At 36.8% G+C, this 21,669-nt stretch overlaps 1 protein-coding gene across 1 annotated transcript in view; it reads right to left on the bottom strand.

Moving 5' to 3' along the window:
* The window catches only part of LOC150083202 (thyroid hormone receptor beta-A-like), a 178,930-nt gene extending 160,193 nt beyond the window's left edge, over nt 1-18,737 (bottom strand). The window contains exon 1 of the mRNA XM_090377094.1: nt 18,615-18,737. Within this exon, the coding sequence (XP_090233220.1) occupies nt 18,615-18,684 (70 nt within the window). The 5' untranslated portion in view covers nt 18,685-18,737. The remainder of the gene's footprint in view (nt 1-18,614) is intronic.
* Nucleotides 18,738-21,669: the final 2,932 nt, after the last annotated feature.

The following is a 21,669-nucleotide window of genomic DNA, read 5'->3' as shown; positions in this document are numbered from 1 at the left end:
AAAGACACTTATTTCTGTTCTCGCTTCTTTCATATCCCTCTCATTATATATAAGTTATTAATAAATTAAAAACTGTAGAAATAGTGAGAAAATAAAAATAATATTACGTTGTTTCCATAACATCATATCATATCTAGCTATAGTTAACATCATAAATTAGGTAATGTACATGAAGACTAATAATTTTATGTTTGAGGAAAGGATAAAGCGCAAAATGGTATTTCTGAGGAACCATTTGACCAAAATGGGTATCGTTATTGTTTTGAATTGTAGGTTTCGGTAAGATAAATCCCTTTATATATGTGGCAGATTATTGTAATTATCTCGTAATTAATTCTGCATCATCGGTGTATGGGATACTCTTGCTTTCTTTAAGTGCTTAGCTGAAGCAAACCCCTATAAAGTGTATGATCAAAACTGAAACACACAATGTGGGACAATCTGCATTGAAATATCAGGTCCAATCATACTCACCCACGAAACAAAATCACATAGAAAAAAATGCCAGTGCACTGAAGGGCATTTCATAGATTTCAGAATTCTGAAGTACGAGTATTACGCTTGGACAAAGTCAAGAGATCCAAAGACAGAGATTTTTGATCCAAGAGAGCAATCGTACATTAGAAAGCCAAACAATTCACTTCTATATGGCTGATCGTTTTGAAATTGGATGCTATTTGTAAATATCATGAAGGTAGTTACTGAAAAAATAAAATGATATGTGAAGTGACTACAGAAATGTGTTTTCAGATGGCACGTCAGTTTTGAACGACCTGAACTATGTTTGGAGGCCACAGTATTTACTCGCTAGAAGTTCAATGAGGAATAACAAGGATAAATTACATCATTTAACCAATCAGTCACACAGTTTCCAAAGTACGAGATAATAGCCCACAGCTAGGTTTTAGTAAGTTATAACATAACACAATAACAGAACAAAATTCGACAATAACTCATTTCATTTTCGTACATATAAGTCCCGATTCGTTGATACGCTTTCTATTCGAAATTGCGCATTCATTCATCAGCACAAGCAGTGCGCACACCACAAGTACCCTTTACCATACTTAGGCGCATTATGGCCATGTTGCCCTTGCGCCGTAAAGCCCCCAAATAAACAAACAAACAAACCACAAGTAGGAAATTCAAACAGTTTAATCTGTTTATTCTAAGATGCATTTTTTGTCTTTTGACTGCGCTTTCGAGTCTGTGGATCATGTTTAGGTTGATTATCAATAGCATGAGTAACCGACAAACACCGAGCAACCCGGCTCCAAAAGCGTCATGACTCATCTACCCGGACAGTTAATTCCAGTTTCCTTTCTCCTTACATCACCTCTCCCTTCAGCTACACGAAACCAAGATCCTGGTGGCCACATTTTTGCTTTTCTTGTAAATTCATCTGTTTTTGGTACTGGTTAGTTAGTCGTGCTGAAGTAAGACGAAAATATGCGGGTTCGATCTCACATTTCATACAGTTGTGTATGCGTTAGATTTTTGATTTAATCTTAATTCATACTGTTCTTATTGTCTTGAAATAATTTTAAATCTTAATGGAAGAGGAGAGTAAATGTATCCTGTCTAGTGTGAATTTAGATGCAGAGTGAACTCACAAGTTCCGAGGGTACTAGACTAAACTGGAAAGGTACGTTTTATATTTAAGATAAAGATTAATTTAGATTAAAGGAGAAAAGCCTCATAGCAGTTTCTAGAAGCGTTCGCATATATATGCTAAGCTCGTATTGTCCTCACAATGTTCGTCAGCATGTAACAGAGGGACTCCCAATGTAGGGATTTCATGAAAATTTTTATTTGGGCTTGTTAAAAATATTTGTTGAGCCCAACCATTAAAATAGGACAAATAGAATTCCGGCAAATATTATATCTTTTTTTTTTCAAAAGGAAATTCATAGATTAAATGTAGTTTCAATGCAGTATCGTTAGCTGTACAGTCCGTGACGCTTCTCGTGTACTGTTTTGCAAGATTCGTGAAAGTGATGTTGCTTGAAAGAAAAGAGACTTTTTTTTTTTTTTTTTTTTTTTATGAGAACCCCAAACACGAGAGGTATTAGAACCTATAGTACTTAGTACCGTGCTTGGGTTGGAGGTTGAGAAGACGAAAGAAGATATTTGTTGACATTGGACTTGAACTTCTGTAGATTGTAATTTTCAGGAAATACGTATGAAGGAAGGTTGTTCCAGAAAACGGCAGTTGAATGAATAAACGAGGAAGATGAAAAGTTGGTTCTGTGGGTTTGAAGTTGGACAGTAAATAGATGTTGGCTGGTGGTGGCACGTGTTCGGACTGTTTTGAAAGAGAGAGCGGGAATTATAGAAGCCAATTCAGAAGAACAGTACCCATGGAAGTATCTGTAGAAGAGACATGCAGCAGAAACAGTACGTCTATGAGAAAGCGAGTGGAGAGACTCTGTTAGAGATGAATCATTAATTAACCTAACTGCCCTCTTCTGAATGGAATCAAGAAGCCTCAGAGAGGTTTTGGGGGCCCCACCCCAGATGTGGGAACAATATTCCATGGCAGGGCGGATTTGCGATTTATACAGAGTGAGCAGCTGTTTGGAAGAAAGGTAACGCCGAGAGCGAAAGAGAAAACCAAGTTTTTTAGATGCAGAGGAAGCAATATTTGTAATGTGCTTGTGCCAAGAGAGATTAGAAGTCAGGGTAATCCCCAAAAGAGATATATCATTTTGCCTAGAAATCGGAGTGTCACTAAAGATAAGCATAGGAGCAGAAGAATCCTTTTTGCGAGATATAAGACAAGACTGAGTTTTAGAAGGGTTGAAATCAACTAAGTTGTCTTTGCCCCACTGGAGTATTACCTGAAGATCGGCATTTAAGGAATTGGCAGCAGATTTTCTAGAGCTTGAAGCTGATTGAGCAGGACAAGGTTTCTCAAAATGTAAAGTTGAATGCAATGTGCTATCATCGGCAAAACCATGGATAGGATTTCCAGTCAATGGAAGAAGGTCATTGATATACAAGAGGAAAAGAGTGGGGGAAAGAACTGAACCTTGGGGTACACCGGCATTAGTGGAGAAGTTAGAAGACAGAGAGCCATCTACCATCACCCTCAGTGAGCGATCAGAGAGAAAACTGGATAACCAATTACTAAAAACCTTTGGCAAACCATAAGATGGAAGCTTGTTTAGAAGACCTTTATGCCAAACACGATCAAAAGCCTTTGAGATGTCAAGAGCAACTACTTGTGTTTCACCGAACCTTTCCATTGAATTAGTCCATAAATGGGTAACATAAGCCAGAATATCACCAGTGGATCGACACTGACGGAATCCATACTGGCGATCGTTGATCAGACGGAAGGTCTCCAGGTAGTTTAAGAGTTGGCGGTTAATTGATTTCTCCATTACTTTAGAAAGAGTAGAAGTAATTGCAATGGGACGATAATTGGATGGGAGGGATTTGTCACCCTTTTTAGGAACTGGCTGGATATGAGCAAATTTCCAAGCAGAAGGAAAAACACCTTTGGAATACGAAAGTGAAAAAAGGCGGCAAAGAATAGGAGTAAGTTCAGGAGCACAGGTTTTGAGAACAAGTGGAGAAATACCATCAGGACCTGGAGCTTTCTTAGCATCAAGATTCATCAAAATCCTTCTGATATCCTTTTGACAGAAGACCACAGGAGGCATTGAATGGAGCGTGTTAGGAATGGTGGGAGGTGTTTTACCAAGATCATTAATACATGAGCTGGAAGAAAAATGGGATGCTAACAGGTCAGCTTTATCCTTGGCTGAAGTGACAACAGAACCATCTGGTTTGGACAGAGGTGGGAGCAGAGATGGGCAAAAGTTGCGGCCAATAGCTTTGGCAAGAGACCAGAATGCTCGGCTACCATTAGGGCAAGAAGCAAGTTTTCTACTCTTAGCGTGTTCAAACTCTAGTTTGGACTGATTAATAACTGCTTTACAATTGTTGCGAGCTTTGGTGTAGGCAGAAAATGAAACTGAAGAATTAGAAACAAGCCAATTACGATATGCAACATTCTTCTCTTGGACAGCCTTAGCACATTTATTGGAAAACCAAGGTTTAGATAAAGGACGAGATTTTAAAGTGGAGTGTGGGATAAAGGATTCCATTCCTGCAAGAATAATTTCACTGACACGATCTGAGCAAACGTTGACATCAGAAGTTTTGAAACAGTAATCAGACCAAGGAAAAGAAGAAAAGAAGTCTCGCAGGTCATCCCATTTTGCATTCTTGTAATGCCAAACAATACGAGGTTGGGAATAGCCATGAGATAAAGGTTCCATTGGAGAAGAGACAATCACCAAGTTGTGATCTGAAGTGCCTAAAGGACCTCTCACTTCGACCTTGTACTTAGAAGGGTTGTTTGTGAGAAAACGATCAAGCGTATTGGCTGTATGATTGGGATTGTCCGGTATTCTTGTAGGTAAATGAACAATCTGTGCTAGGTCATTAGTAATTGCAAAAGCCTCAGCATCTCGACCTGCTGGGTCGGTGTGACTAGAAAATGGAAGCCAGCTGGAGTTGTGAACGTTAAAATCACCAAGGAAAATTACCTCACTGTTGGGAAAGTTGGACTGGAGAAAGTCAAGTTGCAAAGAGAGGAAGTCAAAGAGCTCCAAGTGATTAGTGGAGTTGGGAGAACGGTAGAGACAACAGATGAATTTGACACAATGAGGTAGAGAGATTTTAAGCCAGAGAAGATCAAAGAGAGGAGATTCCAAATTGCCAAGTCTCTGACAGGGAATATCAGAACGGGAATATCAGAACGGACATATGCACAAGTACCACCTTTGAGGCGAAAGGAATCATACAGCAAATAATTTGGACATCTGAGATGAGAAGTAGTTGAATCAACTGATAACTGAGATTCAGTCAGAAAAAGTACATGGGGTTTGGAAGACTGCAAGTGGAAATGGACATCGTTGAGATTCGAATTGAGACCACGTATATTTGTGAAATGAATTAGGAAGTCCTTGGGAGGTTTAGATCTTTTCGCAGATAAGCTTGCTCTATTATTTTGACAATTCATGGTGTATTCAATAGTAAGAAAAAGTGGGCGGGACATGCTGTATGAAGTAATGAAATTTTTGGATATGGCGTACATGTGTTAAGAATATACCCAGATCCTTGACATAACGTGGCCTCGACAATGCTCCCCGCATACACACTACTCGGACTCCCTCCAGTCACTATCTGGCAGAGTAGAGGTAGCAAGATTATACACTAGCTGATCCGGAAGCCTCCTAGAGAGTTACCAATAGGTTTGGTCCGGTGTACTATCTAGCGGCCGGCCTGCGAACACCGTTTTAGAGCTGTACCCTCGAAATGTAAGGAATATTGGATCTCGCCACGACATTCATCATAACCTCAAAAATCATCAATCATACTGCATGATGGAAGAGATAGGGAAGGTAATACGGAAAGAGGCTAACCAATATAATAGAGTTGTAATTAAACTAAATAGCTAAGTTTAGTGGACGTAAACCTAAAAAGTTTTATGAAATGTTCCATTAAGTTGTAGTCTTGTTATAAACTTACATAATTATGTTAATCTGAATGTAATTTGCATTATCATTTGATTGAAACTCTCAATAAATTCGCCTCTAATAGAGTTCTTTTATGCTTAATATTAAAAGGTAAATCGGAAAATTACTGTTCTTATACCAATAGAGTTTGTAAAAGACTATCCAGACCATCTTGCCAATAGCCAGAAGGGCTATTGGCAAGATGGCCTGGAAATAAATCTTTATTTAGCAAAAATGCTATCATCATATACATATAGGTCTAACATAGGTCTGACTTGAGTTACATCACAAAGCATTCTGTTGTTATAGCATCAATCAATTCACAATGAAGAAAGTGAGTTTGACAAACAAAGTCTTTTTAGATTATTGAAAGCAATGTCTTTCTTCCTACTGTACGCTCCTAACGTTCATTGCAGATACTCTTTCACGTATAAATACTCTTAAATCTAGTATAAATTGTATTAAAATGGCTGCATCAACTGGAAAAGAAAGGGGAATAAAATTTCTCTTATATTATCCCCAAAGTGAGATAGTGCCTGTACAATTATTCCTTGAATTTTGCCAAACTCTTCGCCTCGGCCACCCTTGCAAGTTTGTTGTTATTGAAGGTTTTACGGCACAATGGCAGCTGAAGGCCATTTATGCGCCAACCTTTGCAAGAAACTTATTCAAAATTTCCACAACGCGCTACCCAAAGATAAATTCATGAGATCAAATTTACTGTTACTCTCTAAGAAGAAATATTTTCTATCTGGTTCTTGTCTTACTCACCAGTGAGAATATTTCTTCCTCGTTCATTATACTTTATCTTCCTCAGGGCCTTACCAACCGCAAATTCAAATCGAATACATCTCATATAGAAGTTCTACATCTTTCTTTAGATGTGGCCTGCATACCTCAATGCATTATTCTAAGTGAGGTCACGCCATCGTCGTATAGAGAGGGATTTATCGTCCTATAAACTAGGTCAGATTTACCAAGGCGAACTGGTAAATCTGAGGCCCTCAAGTTAGGGGATCCCACAACAATGCAGTTACTGTTGGTCCTCCCTCCCCCTGCAATCTCATTTTTAAGGCTTCTAACAATGTGTGCACCACAGACCATATTACCTAAACCTGGCATTGCCGATAAATCAAAGAAAAACTGTATCTGGAGTAGATTAAATATGGCAGAGTTGCGGATTACGATACAGAAGACCACGAAATTCAATACGCAGCGTAAACAGGCGCTTGAAGGACATAATGTGACATTTCACATTATGTGTCCTTTATGCGCCTGATTTAGATTCTTGCTCTGTGGAGCAGAATCTAAATCAGAAGTCCTCAGAATTGTTGCATCTATAGAGAATTGTGATGATCCGTTCTGGTCTGGATTTTGACTCTTGATTGGGATTATTGCGATCTATCCAAAATTTAAAACAAATACACCAACCGTTTAACTATAATGGTTAAACCATTATAGTTAAACGGTTGGTGTATTTGTTTTAAATTTTGGATATGTACTCTCCCAACCTCAGAGGCCTTTTTGAAGTTATTGCGATCTAGCAGTCTGTCTAGGATGCTATTCTATATCTTGTCACTACGGTTTGATAGCCCAATGAACAGACCGTTTCTTTGATAAAAAAAAAAAAAATAGTACTTTTGGCATGAATGTCAGATCGTGGATGGATTTTTTGCTGTGAAAACTTTGTGCGGACTCTTGCCTGACTTTTGACTTTTTCGTCTGATTAGATAGTTTATATTCTTGAAACTTTAGACTCCTAAGTCGTGTCTTCTCATTGGACAGTTGTTGCTGGCATCGGAGCGCCTAGATTCTAAGCCTTTTTTTGGAGGGGGAATCCCTCCTACTTAGATACTCCCTCATATCTTTCTAGACGTTTGCTTTTCTGATATGATTTTCCTTTGTATCCTCTCCACTGCACTAACTTTGTACAGGTGGGATTTTGTCGTTCTGGAAACATCTGTATGGTCTGTTCTAGGGATGCAGATTTCATGTGGATTCAAAGAACAGTTGGATCGCCTTTCCGTGGCAAGGACGGTAATTGGGTAAACGTGGGGTTCCACAATCGTTGGTCTAAAGGACAACTAACAATACAACGAAATAACAAGACGCTACAATACACTACCCACACTGTTCACATTGATTAGCTTTCGTTAAGTATGGCTTCACCACATATTCACACGGCAAGCTTGAGGATGTAAGCAAACTTTGGAATTACTTGCACTGAATAAATAAATGTATAAAAATATATGACACCCATTCAAATCCTCTCTGAAGAATACTCCCTTATTGCTACACATTTGGAAAATTAGGGGACGGTTGAAATCCCCCCCCCATCCACTGATGGATTTTCCCTGTTATCCTGACCCCTCTATAATTTACACAATAACTTCTCATGAGGAAAGATGTCAGAATATCTTAGTAAATTCGATATATAATGTTAAAGTTATTTCTTACATCCAACTGGATAATTTCGTCATAGTAAATTACTAGATCTGTCAGGCAAAGGTTTCTTCTTTACGAAACCATTCAGGAAGTTATTTTTGTCATGATGGCTTATATTGCCTCTTTAAGCGTCAGTTTACCAACTGCAGAAGTCAAAATCTCAGCAATACAATTGCCCGTCGCTTCTGTAACTTCTTACTTGGTGTTGGGGAGAGTATGATAAGGGGAATACGAGTAGTATAGACAGTACTGATTTTTTTAAAATGATGCAGAAAAAGCTGTAGTCTTTTGCTTTCTTTGTTTGTACTTTTAATAATACTAACATTAAAACAGTAAACGAGTTAAATAAGTAGATAAATAAATAAATAAATACTCTATGTATACTCCGGGACGACATGAAGGCACGTGTACTAATGCACCCTCGCGCTGACCACTCGGCTACGGCGAATAGTGGCGGAAGAAAATGGATTCATATGTAGCAGACCAAGAAAAATAGTTTAAAGGGGAAAGGGCAAATAACTCGTAAGGGCAATTTTATTAGTCTTATAAAGAAATTCCTGAAAATTTCTAGTGATTTTTCATACTTACTAATCATGATCAAATAAAGTAATGCATTAAAAATTCATGAAAGAGCATCCCGTCTTTGTGTAGGCAAATTAAAGATAAGTACGGTATGCATTTCGTCCTGTGGATTGAGCAGACCAGCCTAAAATTTTAGACTAAGTTATCATATAAACTTTTACCATGGATTCTGACACTTAGGTACATTACTGGCGTTTTGGAAATTTCATCTAAACATGTGTGACACATAATAACAAAGGTTCTCGCTATGTAAAAGTGTCATCACGATGGGTCCCAAACCTGTTGACAGCGGATCAGAAACGCACAAGCATTGTAAAGTCAAGTGAACATTTGCATAATTTTCAAGCAGATCCAGCAAATTTCCCTGCACGGTTTGTGATCAGATGGATGAGATGTGGTCCATCACTTTCAGCCAAAGAAATATTACACAAAGCATATTACACAGACCTTGTGAAACTTTTCGTGAAAACATGTAAGACAAATGGCAAAAAATAACTCAGCAAAGGAGTTTTGTTCCACCAGGACAATGTCGCTGTTCACAATTCACCCACTGCCATGAGTGCATTGCATGAGTGCGTCTTTGAAATCTTGGACCCTCCCCTATATATACCAGATCTAGCAACATCGGACTTCACTTATTTCCTAGTTTGAAAAAAAAAATACACTGTCGGTGAGGAAATGGCATCTATTTTCTCACCGACAGTGATGTCATTGCTGCAGTGGATGCATTCCCGTAGGCCCAAGAGAAAACCTTTCCAACTGGAATCAACGCATTGCAGCATCGGTTGCAAAAGTGTATTGACTCCGAAGGGGACTGTGTTGAAAGTAACACGTTAACACACTCCTCAAATAAACACTTCACGCCAGGCCACGAACTTTTCGATCCCTCATACACTACTATAAGTGAGTCACATTCTATTTAGAAGTTACGAAGAAAGAATTACGCATAATTAGTATAAGTAATGCCAAATGTTGCAATGCGTTGATTCCAGTTGCAAAGGTTTTCTCTTGGGCCTACGGTTGGCAATATGTGATATTTTGTATTGTAGTTGATTTTGTCGTTTTTTTCTTTGTTTTTCGGTATTTCTGCCATTAGACCGACGCAATTACGATGCTACCCCTCTTCCCCATCAACAATCATCAGTTTCTTGTGACAAGACGACTAGAATTCCGCTCACTGGATGCCTTGTTTACAGTCAGCTGTGTTTAGTGAGAAGGGCGATACTGTTATTGCTGATTCGATATTTCAAACGAAATACAATTTAAAAAAGAAAATGGTGGTTTTAACCATATTCTGTAAACTTCAAAACATTCATTGCTGCTAATGGACTTTTACAAGATAAGCAGAAATTTCGAAACTGACAGTATATTTAAAGAAAATTATCCCAGAATTAATATGGAAGGTGAGTACGTATACATAAACCGGAATCTCGCTTCGGTCGTTGAAAAGCAGCTATTAATTGTTATTAATTAATAGTTGAAGAAAAAACTATTAATTCATAATACTTATGTAGTATTTTACTAAGATTTTTTAATTATTACAGCATGAATAGGTCCATTACTTAATATTTCATTAATGCAGATCAGCAACCCATTTCTCGTTGCATTGAATGTCTGAAAAATAAATAATTATTCGTAACAAAAATGAATACTGTATAATACCTACTCTAATTGCTCTTGATAAATATATGAATGCAATGAGCAGTGTACGAGTTCGTGTATTATCACGAGCGTGGGCTCTGTTGCAATGTTTCTTCATTTACCCTCAAAGTCATTTTTCTCTCCTTTCCAGGTCCCTGAGTGCAAACCTCATATTGATCTCATATTGTGGAAGCCCATCGCTTCCGCAATATTGGGAACCCAATCAGGGTAGAAATAGTGGTCGGGTAGAGGCATACACTTTAAACAAATAGCAGTATACGTCTCCACTGGAGAAGTGCTTTTTGGTGTTGTTAAGGATTCGCCTCCATTTCATTTTACTTCTGTCAAGGATAAACACTTTTCTATTATTTCCACTAAAGTAATGTTAGCAGCAGAATCTTTCATTTTGTCCCCTTAATAGCTGCGTCTCATTGAATATCTCGATGACTGACAAACCAAGTTGCGAACTGTAGGCGTTGCCTGTAAGTGGGCAGCGTCGCGATCGCCTCGAGGTTGAACTAGTGACAGGGCTTCCATGGGTGTATCACGATTGGGCACTAAATCCATTTTAATACCTAGTAAGTCATTACACGATTGGGCACGACATCCTTTTTTACCACCAATTAGTCCTAAAACGGTTGGTCCGTGCCCCGAGGAATCGATCCCAATATCTTTAATTGTTGTAGGAACTGTTGAAGCAAACAGTACATTTCTTCTTTTATTAATCCTAAAGGATTCGCCCCTGGATAGCCACAGGCCAGGAGGGTGATAACAACATACTTAGGTGCGAGTTACCACATTCACATGAGGTTAGATTGAAGTACATGTCAGCTCTACCTGCTAAAATATTTACAATAGTCCTATTTGTAAAATCTTATCTAGAACCCTTGTAAATAGTTTAGGAGGTGGAGTCTTGGATCTTAGTCAACCTGATGACTAAGATACAAGACGGTCAACATTACACAAAAGTCTCTCTTAATATGGACACATTAGACTTGAGCGAGACACTCTGCTGCTGTCAATTTCTCTGTTCCAAGTTGCGTTGTCTTCCATTTGTATCAATGTTGACGACCGTCTGTCACAATTGTAGTATGGAAATCAAAATTGGCGACATGCTTGAAAGAGAAAGAAGTAAACGTCGCATTCCGATGGAAAATATAAATTTTCTGTCGTTACAAGATGGAAGTTTAATTTTTCGGTGCAATAAACAGAAAGCGCAAATGTAATGTTACTGTTGATAAGCAAAAGAAGCAGGGTCCCATTATGAAAATAATGGGACCCTGCTTCCAGACGAGTAAAATATAATTAAGAAGCAAATATACAACGACAGATGCATTTTTAAGTGTATATGTAATATATATATATATAATATATGTAATGTATATGTATATTTAATGTAATATTTTAATTTCTCATAGTGTTTTAAGTGAATTTTACAGAGTTTAAATTATATACTGTGCATTTTTTAAGGGTTTAAGTTATATACTGTGCAAAATATTACCAAAAACATTTTTTAATATTTTTGGTAATATTTTTAATACTTTTTGTAATATATTTTGATTTTTTTTTTAAAATTTTGTGAATAAACTCCATTAAGTGTCATTTACCACTCGGTCCCATCCCCGAAAATCTCGATACCATTAGAGGAATGCTTCCGGCAAATAATTATTGACATTTTCAATAATTAATTCAATGAAAAATAGACCTCTATAAGTGTGCTAGTGATAAGAAAAAATAATAATAAATAAAATTCTGTACCAGGTACATAATGTGTCCTGCCGCTAGCATATTTAACGTGTTTTCCATTTAAGAGTCATCGGCAGACGTTAAAAACGTTTTGATTTTCAGATATTAATAAAGTTCATCGATAATAATATAACAATGTTTTTATTTTATGAATAATAATTACATATCGGTTACTGAAAGAATTGGTCCGTGATCACTAAAGTAGGATATATAACTTTTACATTTAAGAGTTCACAACTAAATACACCATCTATAGTTGTTCCATTACGTGTATTATTTATCGAAAGATCTGATGACATGTCCAAGTTCAAGAATGTTTTCATAAATTAATGTGCACAACTCTTTTCCAGCCTCAGAGTTTAATTGTAAAGAAAAAATTTTCATTCAATCTGATCCCGTTTATTACGTGAGAAAATTTCTTTGATCACATTTTCCACTATCGTGGAAAAACTACTGCAATTTTCAGAAGTTAGAAAGAGTTTCTTCTATTATAGAGCTAAGATGAAGCTTTGTGCAAAATTTCATTAAATTTGGTCCAGTAGAAGATAAATTAAACTGGAATAAATTTTCGTAACGCTTTTCGCATGACGGTTTTTCGTTACAAAATTTTTGGAATAACGCCAGTAAAAACGTTTTTAACGTCAAAAAAAGAAAAAAAGATTTAAGTTTGATAGCAGAGAACTTGTAAAATAATAGTGCAACCATTCAGAACTCGGTGGTTCATATGAACTTGTATAGTGTCGCATCTATTTATGTAATATGGTATGTATATAGACTTAATCGCATGTATTTATTTTACTCAAATTGGCGTATATTATTCGGGTACACTAGTATATGCATTGCTTCTTACTGTTCAGCTGTTTATTGTAGTTCAATAAAGGATACTGCTCAATCGTGTCATGACTTCAGTTTGTGCGTGGTGCCCAATGGTATTCTGTTTTCGGAGTTATTGCCTCATCATGAATCGCCGGGTCCCTTAACAAAAAATGGAACAGGCTAATTAAGCGATTTCCAAAAACACTGGTCCTCAAGAAAAATCGAAATCGCGTCGATTTAGAAGATGAGTGCTTAAATGGAACAAGTATTGTGTATTACAACTAAAGAATGCTCAAACTTAAGTTAAGATAAGAATATATTTGCAAAGGGCAAAGCTATTTACATAATATTACTGAATTATGAATAAACTTTCTCAAATGATAATTATATAAACTTAACTTTACTGAACTTTATATATAAATAAACTTTTATTTATTATCACAATAATTGTGTTACGTTATCAAAACTGAATTATTAATAAACTTAACTAAACCGAATATTATTATCATTATTATTTTATTTTTTGGCTGATGCAGAATAAAAAAAAAGTCTGCTTTCTTACATCATTCGGCCTTACTAATATTAAAAGAAAATTCTAATAAACAGGAGGTTTGCTTCCTCGTTCATGGGCACGACATTGTCCTATTTAAAACCAACAGGACAGCAGCAATTGCGAACTTATCGTGCAACCCGCTTTCTTATTAGTGGATGGCCTGAAATTTCTGTTTGCCGCATACCAGCTATTTTCTACTTAAAATTCCATATATCGCATTATGTTGTCACCGCTCGAAATCCAACATACGATAGCTGCGAGAAATTTTAGATTTCCGGCAGAATATGTTGCGTTTCATATATCTAACGTATATTATGATAACCTTCCCCCCACATCATCACCATCGTGCAGTTTACGTGCACTGAGAGTCACGCTGGTTAGCGAGGATTATCAACCATGAACAATTAACGAATAATTTACTTTTCAATAATTTGAGGGGAGGGGACATCTATTCAGCCGACTGCCTTTATTCTCTGTCACTCAGACATTCTAGCCATTCGCGAGCGAAGCTGTTTCAAATAGTATATCTTCCGAAGTAGAAATTCGAGCTGTTTGAATCATCGATGTTTAATCTAAGTTGGTGAAATATTTTCCATGGATATCGAGACAATGTTTAATTCCGGTTTATACTAGCTTATATAAATATTTCTGTATAAAGTATAAGATGGAAATTGCGTTTTAATTGGCATCTCTTCTTCTGGTACGATCTGGGTCCTTGATCCTGGTGCAAAGTGCAAAGACTGTCCTCAAGAGGCTTAATTCGATAGTTTGCTGTTGCCTTCTATGAATGTGAATCGTTCCTGACTAAGCCCGCACTTTAGAAATTCCTACACCGTTTCCCCAATCGTTATTAAAAAACAGTGAAAAATGGAGATCACATTATAACTTATATAATTACCATACGTGAGTTGGGTAGGGGGAAAGATGTGCTTTAAAAAATACATTATGACGTGTGAATCATTTGAAAATCCGCCATCTAAGAAAATTTGGTTTTAAATAAAAGTATGTACTAAATGAATATGGTTTAATATTACTTTGATACTCAGTAATGCTCTTATAAATTCAATATTTAGCTGACCAGTTTATATAAGAGGCGTCATTATAATCCGTCTTATATCATGAAACTCTTCAAGAGTTGCTTTACTCTTCAACATCGAGAAAAGTAACAGTCCCCATAAGAAGTACAGCAGTTTGTTATTTGTAGATATTAAAACATTCAAACCTAAGTTAGTTTAATTATGTTTATTTCTTGTTTGGAAATATACACATAATGGAGTCGAACGTTTCGTGCTATTTTCTTTCCACTTCTTCAATTGACTTGGCGCATTATAGCCTTAGACGCTAATGCGCCAGAAAGTCCCAAAACAACCAACCACTTCTTCAGACACTGCAAAGATGGTTTCTAAGAGTTATTATTAAGTATTCTTAAAATACTAGAAGAATTAAATTTCTAAAATAATTTGTAAATCAAACTCAGACACTCCACCTCGCAATAAGATGAATAAAATGTATCTTATTATTTATTTACTTATATAAAATTAAAACAAAATCGTAAAACAAAACCTTAACCTTAAAACAAAATCTTCGATTAGATTTGAGTTTGAATTATAAAATTTTCTAGAAATTAATTATACTAGAATTTTAATAATTACATAATAATAACCCTTATTTACTGTCTTTGCAGTCACTGAAGAAGTGGTAAGAAAACGTTTGACTCCATTATGTACATATTTCCAATTCAGAAATAAACATAATTAATGCTTAACAGAGATACAAATTGTATATCATTAAGGTTCAAGACAATTTATCTCTTGATATCAAAAAACACATTTTTTCTCCCAATTTCCCTAATTATATACTCTTGTATCTTTCTGTTCCAATCGTTTATACGGGCTAGTATAGTCAATACGACCGCTGTTCCTTCATAAAATAAGAAAACAAGAGAAGGAACGACACAGTCAGAACAGAAAGAAAAATTATAACGTTCAAAAGCTAAATAATAAAGATCATGAACTTCAAAGTAATATGATCAAAGCCTTGAATAAAGAAGATGGTAAAATAATGTTCATAATTCGTTCCTAAATTTTAGAGAGAATAAAGTATTATTTCGGCTAATTCAACTAGGTATACAGGAGTTAATATAATGCAATAATTCTAGACAACGGTCTCTTAATGAATTAGGCGAAAGGAAAAGAGATACAAACTTCATTTGGCAAAGTGCTGAAGATGATATTCATTAAGATCTTACAGCATTTACCTGCATTTTTCATAAAGTGAAATTAAGGTTTGAAGTCGGGACGGGAGGACAATTGAAAGCGGCAAACTGGAGGCTTGTTGGAAGGAGTAGGATTATATAGAGTTAATGAGTGTAATAAAATAGACTGATGTTTTAAATAACCCAGTGTCTGGTGTCTCATTCTGGTGATACTATTAACGCTAATATGGCAGCAGAGTTTCCATTTTAAATAAATAAGGTGCTTACGCTAATATGGCAACAGAGTTTCCATTTTAAATAAATAAGGTGCTTACGAAGTGACTTGAATTAAAAACTAATGGATTAGTACACTAGATACTACGCAAAAGTTATTACATGACATGACATTTTTGGGCTCAATTCCTAAATTATTGTCACAAACTCGGTTACTGAAGATGTTTAGAGATTTTTGGATTAAGAAAACTTGATCCAAGTTATTAAAGAAAAATCATTAGCATGTGCAAGAAAATGGACATTATCTTGTTTATGGTATGCGACAAATAAATTATGAAGATGAGAAAGAGGGGCGGACTCAAGGCTAAACCCCTTGGGAAACGCCAGATTCGAGTACCGGACCTCGGGATGGACAAATAGGATACTTGAGCACTTTCTCACTATCTGAACGTTGTACGCAAACCATGGCAAATACAGTTGCCAAACTCGTTACTGCAAAAATGGATATCACCAACATTACAGGAATAATATCTTGTTCAAGAAATCCTCCAAGGAACCATAGGCTCCCTTTTGTGATGACCTCTACTAACATTTCTTCTCCCTTCTCAGTGAAGTGCAATTTTCGAAGCATTGTTAATGAACTGGGAGTGGATCTGGATGATTTTGTTGACAAGGAGCAGATAACCAAAGGTTTACTATACCATCATTGCTTTTAGTGCTTCCCAAATTGAATGCAGCGAGTGAGACCATCTTTTGTTTTGATTTCCCTGATTACCATTCAAGGATCTCTCTCTCTGCAAAACACTTGTCAAATGCTTGCTAGCATAATGCGAAATTAAGGAACACCACAATCCTGCCATGTAAGATGTTAAGTGGCGAACCCATTCATAGGAAAAGCAGATTTATTCATTAAGAGTGTGTGATGATGGTGCACTGTTTGCCACTCTCGTAAAGTATACTCTTAATAATTTTTATAATTTCCTATAACCGTATGACTCCTCAGGTGCCTAGTCGCTCGATTATCGAAAACTTGGGATTTTTCATCCCATAAAACAGGCAAACTAATTACAGAACAATCTCGCAATTTACGAATTATTTATTTACTCTATTTAAAGTATACAACGGACACCAACTCTGACTGTTCATGGCGTTTTTTTTGCCTCAGTGCTTATTCAAAAAACCAACTAGCCATCTTATTATACTATAAATACACACCTTTGAAATGAGAACGTGTGTTCCCATATTTCACAGTTTCTTATTTTTGAAAGCTGCTTGTAACGACTGCTGCTAACAGGGTGCATCTGCAACATTCAGTTGAAAGACACACAAGTCGCATTACAATGAAAACTAATTCTTCGTAGAATATCATTTATTAAAATGTCGAAGGTATGGAGGCCGCGATAAACCTAGTGGAAAAGTGCTTGGGAATGAATAAACAGAGAAATTACGCACACAGCCCAAAGTGACTGCACAAAACTTTTGGCAGAAAAGCTCCATGGCGTGATCTTAATTTTGCAGCCACTTTCTTATTGGGGAATGAATATTTATGATTATTTTGTGGACTAGGAGTATAATTCAAAGATTCGATTTGGAAAATTTCGCTCAAATACATGTCGGATTGCAGATAAAAACTGACACTTCCGCGGATCAGATTGAATTAAAAATTTTTACTTTACAACTAAATTGAGGCTGGAAAATAGTTCTGCACATTTATGAAAACATTCTTGAACTTGGACATGTCATCAGATCTTTCGATAAATACTACATGTAATGGAACAACTAAATCATTTCTCGGGGAAAATTATTCCCTGGAATAGCAGTGATAGTGTACTATAAGATTGAAAACATGAAACGGTTAAAATAAAAAATACACCGAATAGACCAAATATAGAAAGAACGTGAGGTTAGTAACTGAATGACATTACTGTATTGCATTTAATGATAATATTTTACAGCACAGATCTGATAAAGAAAAGAGAGAACTTAGTCGAATTGGACTTCAGCTTTTCATTTTATTTTGTTTCTAGTTCAGTCTTTCCTCCACACAGTACCGTTTTCAGGAACAGTGGATGGACTAAATACAGAAATCAGATCTGAACCTGTTTTGTCTGCTCAATAATATTTAAAATGGGGGATTCCAACGTTCGATGGATTGGCTTTCCTTTATATCATGGCCATCGTTTTCGGAGGTCTAAATGCATACAACTCGCTCTCTCTTTCTCTCTCTTCGTTTACAAGTTAAAAGTTTTTCAGAAAAGCGAATTTTGTTTTCATTCATTTTCTCTGCTTGAGAATTATTCCTTTTTCTCGATATTTCAGTTACTGGTTACCCTTTTTAAAATGCAAATGATCAACGGATGTTATTTTTATTAACAGTACTCAAACGAATAAATAAATATATTCCGAGAGAGAGAGGACCCATCACGAACCCTAATGGATACGAAAACTAACCGTGAACCTTAGCAACCACCAAAAATGATTTTACAACAGTTTACCTCTCTTAAAATAAAGGAAAAAATGAGAGATAGAAAGAGAAGCAATTCATATAATTGTAAGTCTAACCTGTACAGGGTACGTTTTTAACTTAGCATATATAATCCACGAACCCTTAAAGTTCTTCCAACCATTTATGCCCTAAACTCGTGTAATTATTGGAGAGGTGTTTGGATTTTAAAGAGGCAAATTGTTATTTTGATATGTGGGCATCGTGCGTGTGTTTTTCGGGTATTTAAACTGAGACGAGAATGCCTTATCACGTAAGGTGATGTCGGCAGTCCGTCCTGTATTTTACACTAACAAAATTCGGCCACATTCTCGGACACGTCAACTTCCCATTAAAAATTTCACCAGGTAACCAATAGAATCACATTACCTGGATATGCGTGGCTAGTCCAGAGCCACGGAACACCGTCCACGACGCCTGAGCAGGATAGGTCAAACATCAACACCCCTCTTCGGCCGCCGCCGCTTGACACAGACACAACATATACACAGAATTTTTTTTTTTTTTTCAGTAAACCATAACCGAATGAAGGTGGAGCCGTCCGTGAAAATTCCTTTGGAGTGGGGACAAAGCGACGAGGACGATTCTGACTAGATCCCTACGGTAAGTTATTGAGAACTGCTAGTGGCCGCAGAAAACCACGCACGATCACCAACACGTCACCGGTTAAAAGCCGACGCAAGCGGCGATGTCCGTCCGGCGCCTCGTGAACGTCACGTTGTCCGTGGTTCACCTCTACGGCTCTAGGCTCCTTCGTCACATGACTGCAGCGCTGGAGGAGACACTCACGAGTGCATTCCCCGAGCTCCTTACACGACAGTGCGGTTTTGTCCGTGGGTTCAGAGGCGTCATTTCAAGTGGCCGCGTGTAATCTTTTATATGCACCTCAGCCGTCAAGTGTTCTCCACATCGGAGTACTGCCACTCTTCACGTGCTAATAGGAAGTAGCCTACGTTTCTGCATCCCCTCGCGAGCGATTGGAGGAAGATTTGAAATTCCCACGCCGTCAGCCAATGGAGTTTCTTCTCCGTACTATGTTTGGGACGACGTAGGTCACGTTTTGAGCCAAGGCCGTTTGCCGGTGAAACGGCCTTCGCTGGAATGTGACATGTGGGATGGTGGCGCACCACGAACAAGGTCTGTTTGAAGTCAGACAGTGAGCGGAAGAAACTAGGATGACGTAAATCATTATGAAGGATTGTCAGATGTGTAGCGTGAATCATCTGTTACTGGCTCCGGCTGAACTTCTGCCGCTTGCTCCTGATCCGCACTCTGTTCCTCGGGCTTATCTGTGAAAACAGAACTCCTCATTTCAAGTGCCGAAACGACTGCCACATAACTGTCATGTGAGTCTCCCTTCAGAAAATAAAAGGGAAAAAATAGAAAGAAAGGAAGATTACTGTCGGTAATGAATGAAAGGCATCTTGTTTTTTTTTTTTTTTGAGTAATTAACTGGATGAAAAGAATTTCTGTACAAGAAAACTATCAAGTGTGAACCCAAAAAAAGAGAAAAATCTCATCCGATGTTCATCCGTGCGTTCACACTTAATGGTTTACTTCTACCGAAATACTCCTTTTAAGCAAATTAAGGACAAAGTCAGCAAAGAAGTCAACAGGAAAGTGCGATGTTTAAAATGTATTTTATAATTCTTTTTATTTATTTTTTCCTACACATTACAGGCCCAGTGCCAATAATACAAATTTAGTTAGTTTATGCACGTAGTATCACTCCAAGATAACAATAATATTTATCATTTTACCAGTTGAATAACTCCAGCCCGCTATAGCAACAATTTTATATTTATTATTAACATGTTTTTGTTTCGCATGTATTTTGATCTCATAGTATTACCACTATAATTGATTAAATTCCTTTTAACTCTTGATTTTGCTACTTATTTCAAGTTCACCAAACGCCTTGGTTTTTTATTATCGTTTCTACATTATATTGTATAAGTGGGCATTTCTTTTCTTGTTTATTAAAATATCATTTCATGGAGGTTTCTTTCTTTTTGTCCTGTTTCTCATGGCTTCGTGGTGCATTCATAATGCCGCAGGAGGGAAATTTCTTTTGTGATCAGTTTAGCAAGGGCGGTCGATTGTATTTTTTTGCAATCTACTTGTGTTTCCACGGCTTAAATTTTAAGTTCATATACAAAATTGCCTTGGAGATGGTATGTAGCTGATGTTTATCTTAGCAGCCAATACGCAGCTGCTTCCACATTTTCTTAATTTGGCTGGAGAAGGCCAGATAATGGTGCATTATATCTTTGTCGGGTACAGATATCGTGTTAACTGGGAATTATCAATGGGACTGTGATATCCTGGACGCCTTGCTTGATTTCCCACCTCATTTTCCTCTTAATTCCATATGTTTTTGAATATAAACTTACTATGGTATATGCGTCAATGATTCTGTGATATTCAACTCTCTTCACATTTTCTCATTTACATATAATTTCCGTATTAATAGACCTGTCTACTTAAGGTAACTTTCCACTTTTTTTTTTTTTTTTTTCTTGTTTATTAACGCCAGTTTGTTTCGGTTTTCGATCTTGTAGTTATTGAGAGCGAGCTCCTTCTTGTGATAAGGCTGGACTAATTTTAATTTCATCCTTCGTTTCACTCTGACTGAGATTCATTATTCTGCTAGTTATTGATTTCATAAGCATCTCCAAAAGTTGCCCCTGTATATTAAAGTAGACGTTGAATATCTGGCATATCGAGCCTAATTTAAATTATAATATGCTACTTCTATCTGCTATATCGATAAACACCACATCCAACTGTGCTTCGCAGTTTAGTGCAGTCTCTATATTTTAGAAAATAAATTTTTGTAATCATGAAGTAGGTGCTGTGGGAGAAGGTCAAAGCAGTGCTCTGCAGAGTTCACTCAGAACTTTCTCCATGATTTTACAGTGCAATTCTTTAAATATTGATCCATATTAGGACTTCTTGGAGGATGATCTCTCTCTCTCTACCATTAGTTCCTCTGTTTCATAGTTCAAGCATACTGGGAAAATCCAGATAAAGCAAACGCTTCAACTTTTGGGAACTTCTTCATTTCTTTTGGTGTGAATAATTGCCCATACCTCTGCATTTTTTCCCCAGCCATTTTCTTGTGCATTACTGCCTGAATGACAAACGCCTGTTTTTTTTTTCTTGGGAAAAATAGAGTTAGGTTCCTGAAATGATAAAAAAAAGTTTTAGTATTATACGGTATTAATATTAGTAGTGGTACTTGATTCAAGAAAGCAGGCTTTTAATGCATCAATCAAAAAAAAACTTCTCCTTCATTAATGTCTAGTTTTTCTTTGAATTTATTCAAACTATCCACTCCCACATCAAATGAAATTTGTTTCAACAATCAACCACCCGCTGGCTGAAAGCAAACCTCCTCACATCTGTCATACAACCATCCATC

Source organism: Mastigoproctus giganteus, chromosome 7, assembly GCF_048544385.1.
Source record: "Mastigoproctus giganteus isolate SK-2022 chromosome 7, ASM4854438v1, whole genome shotgun sequence".
Classification (NCBI taxonomy): Eukaryota; Metazoa; Arthropoda; class Arachnida; order Uropygi; family Thelyphonidae; genus Mastigoproctus; species Mastigoproctus giganteus.
This window is presented reverse-complemented; position numbering and strand designations above follow the sequence as displayed.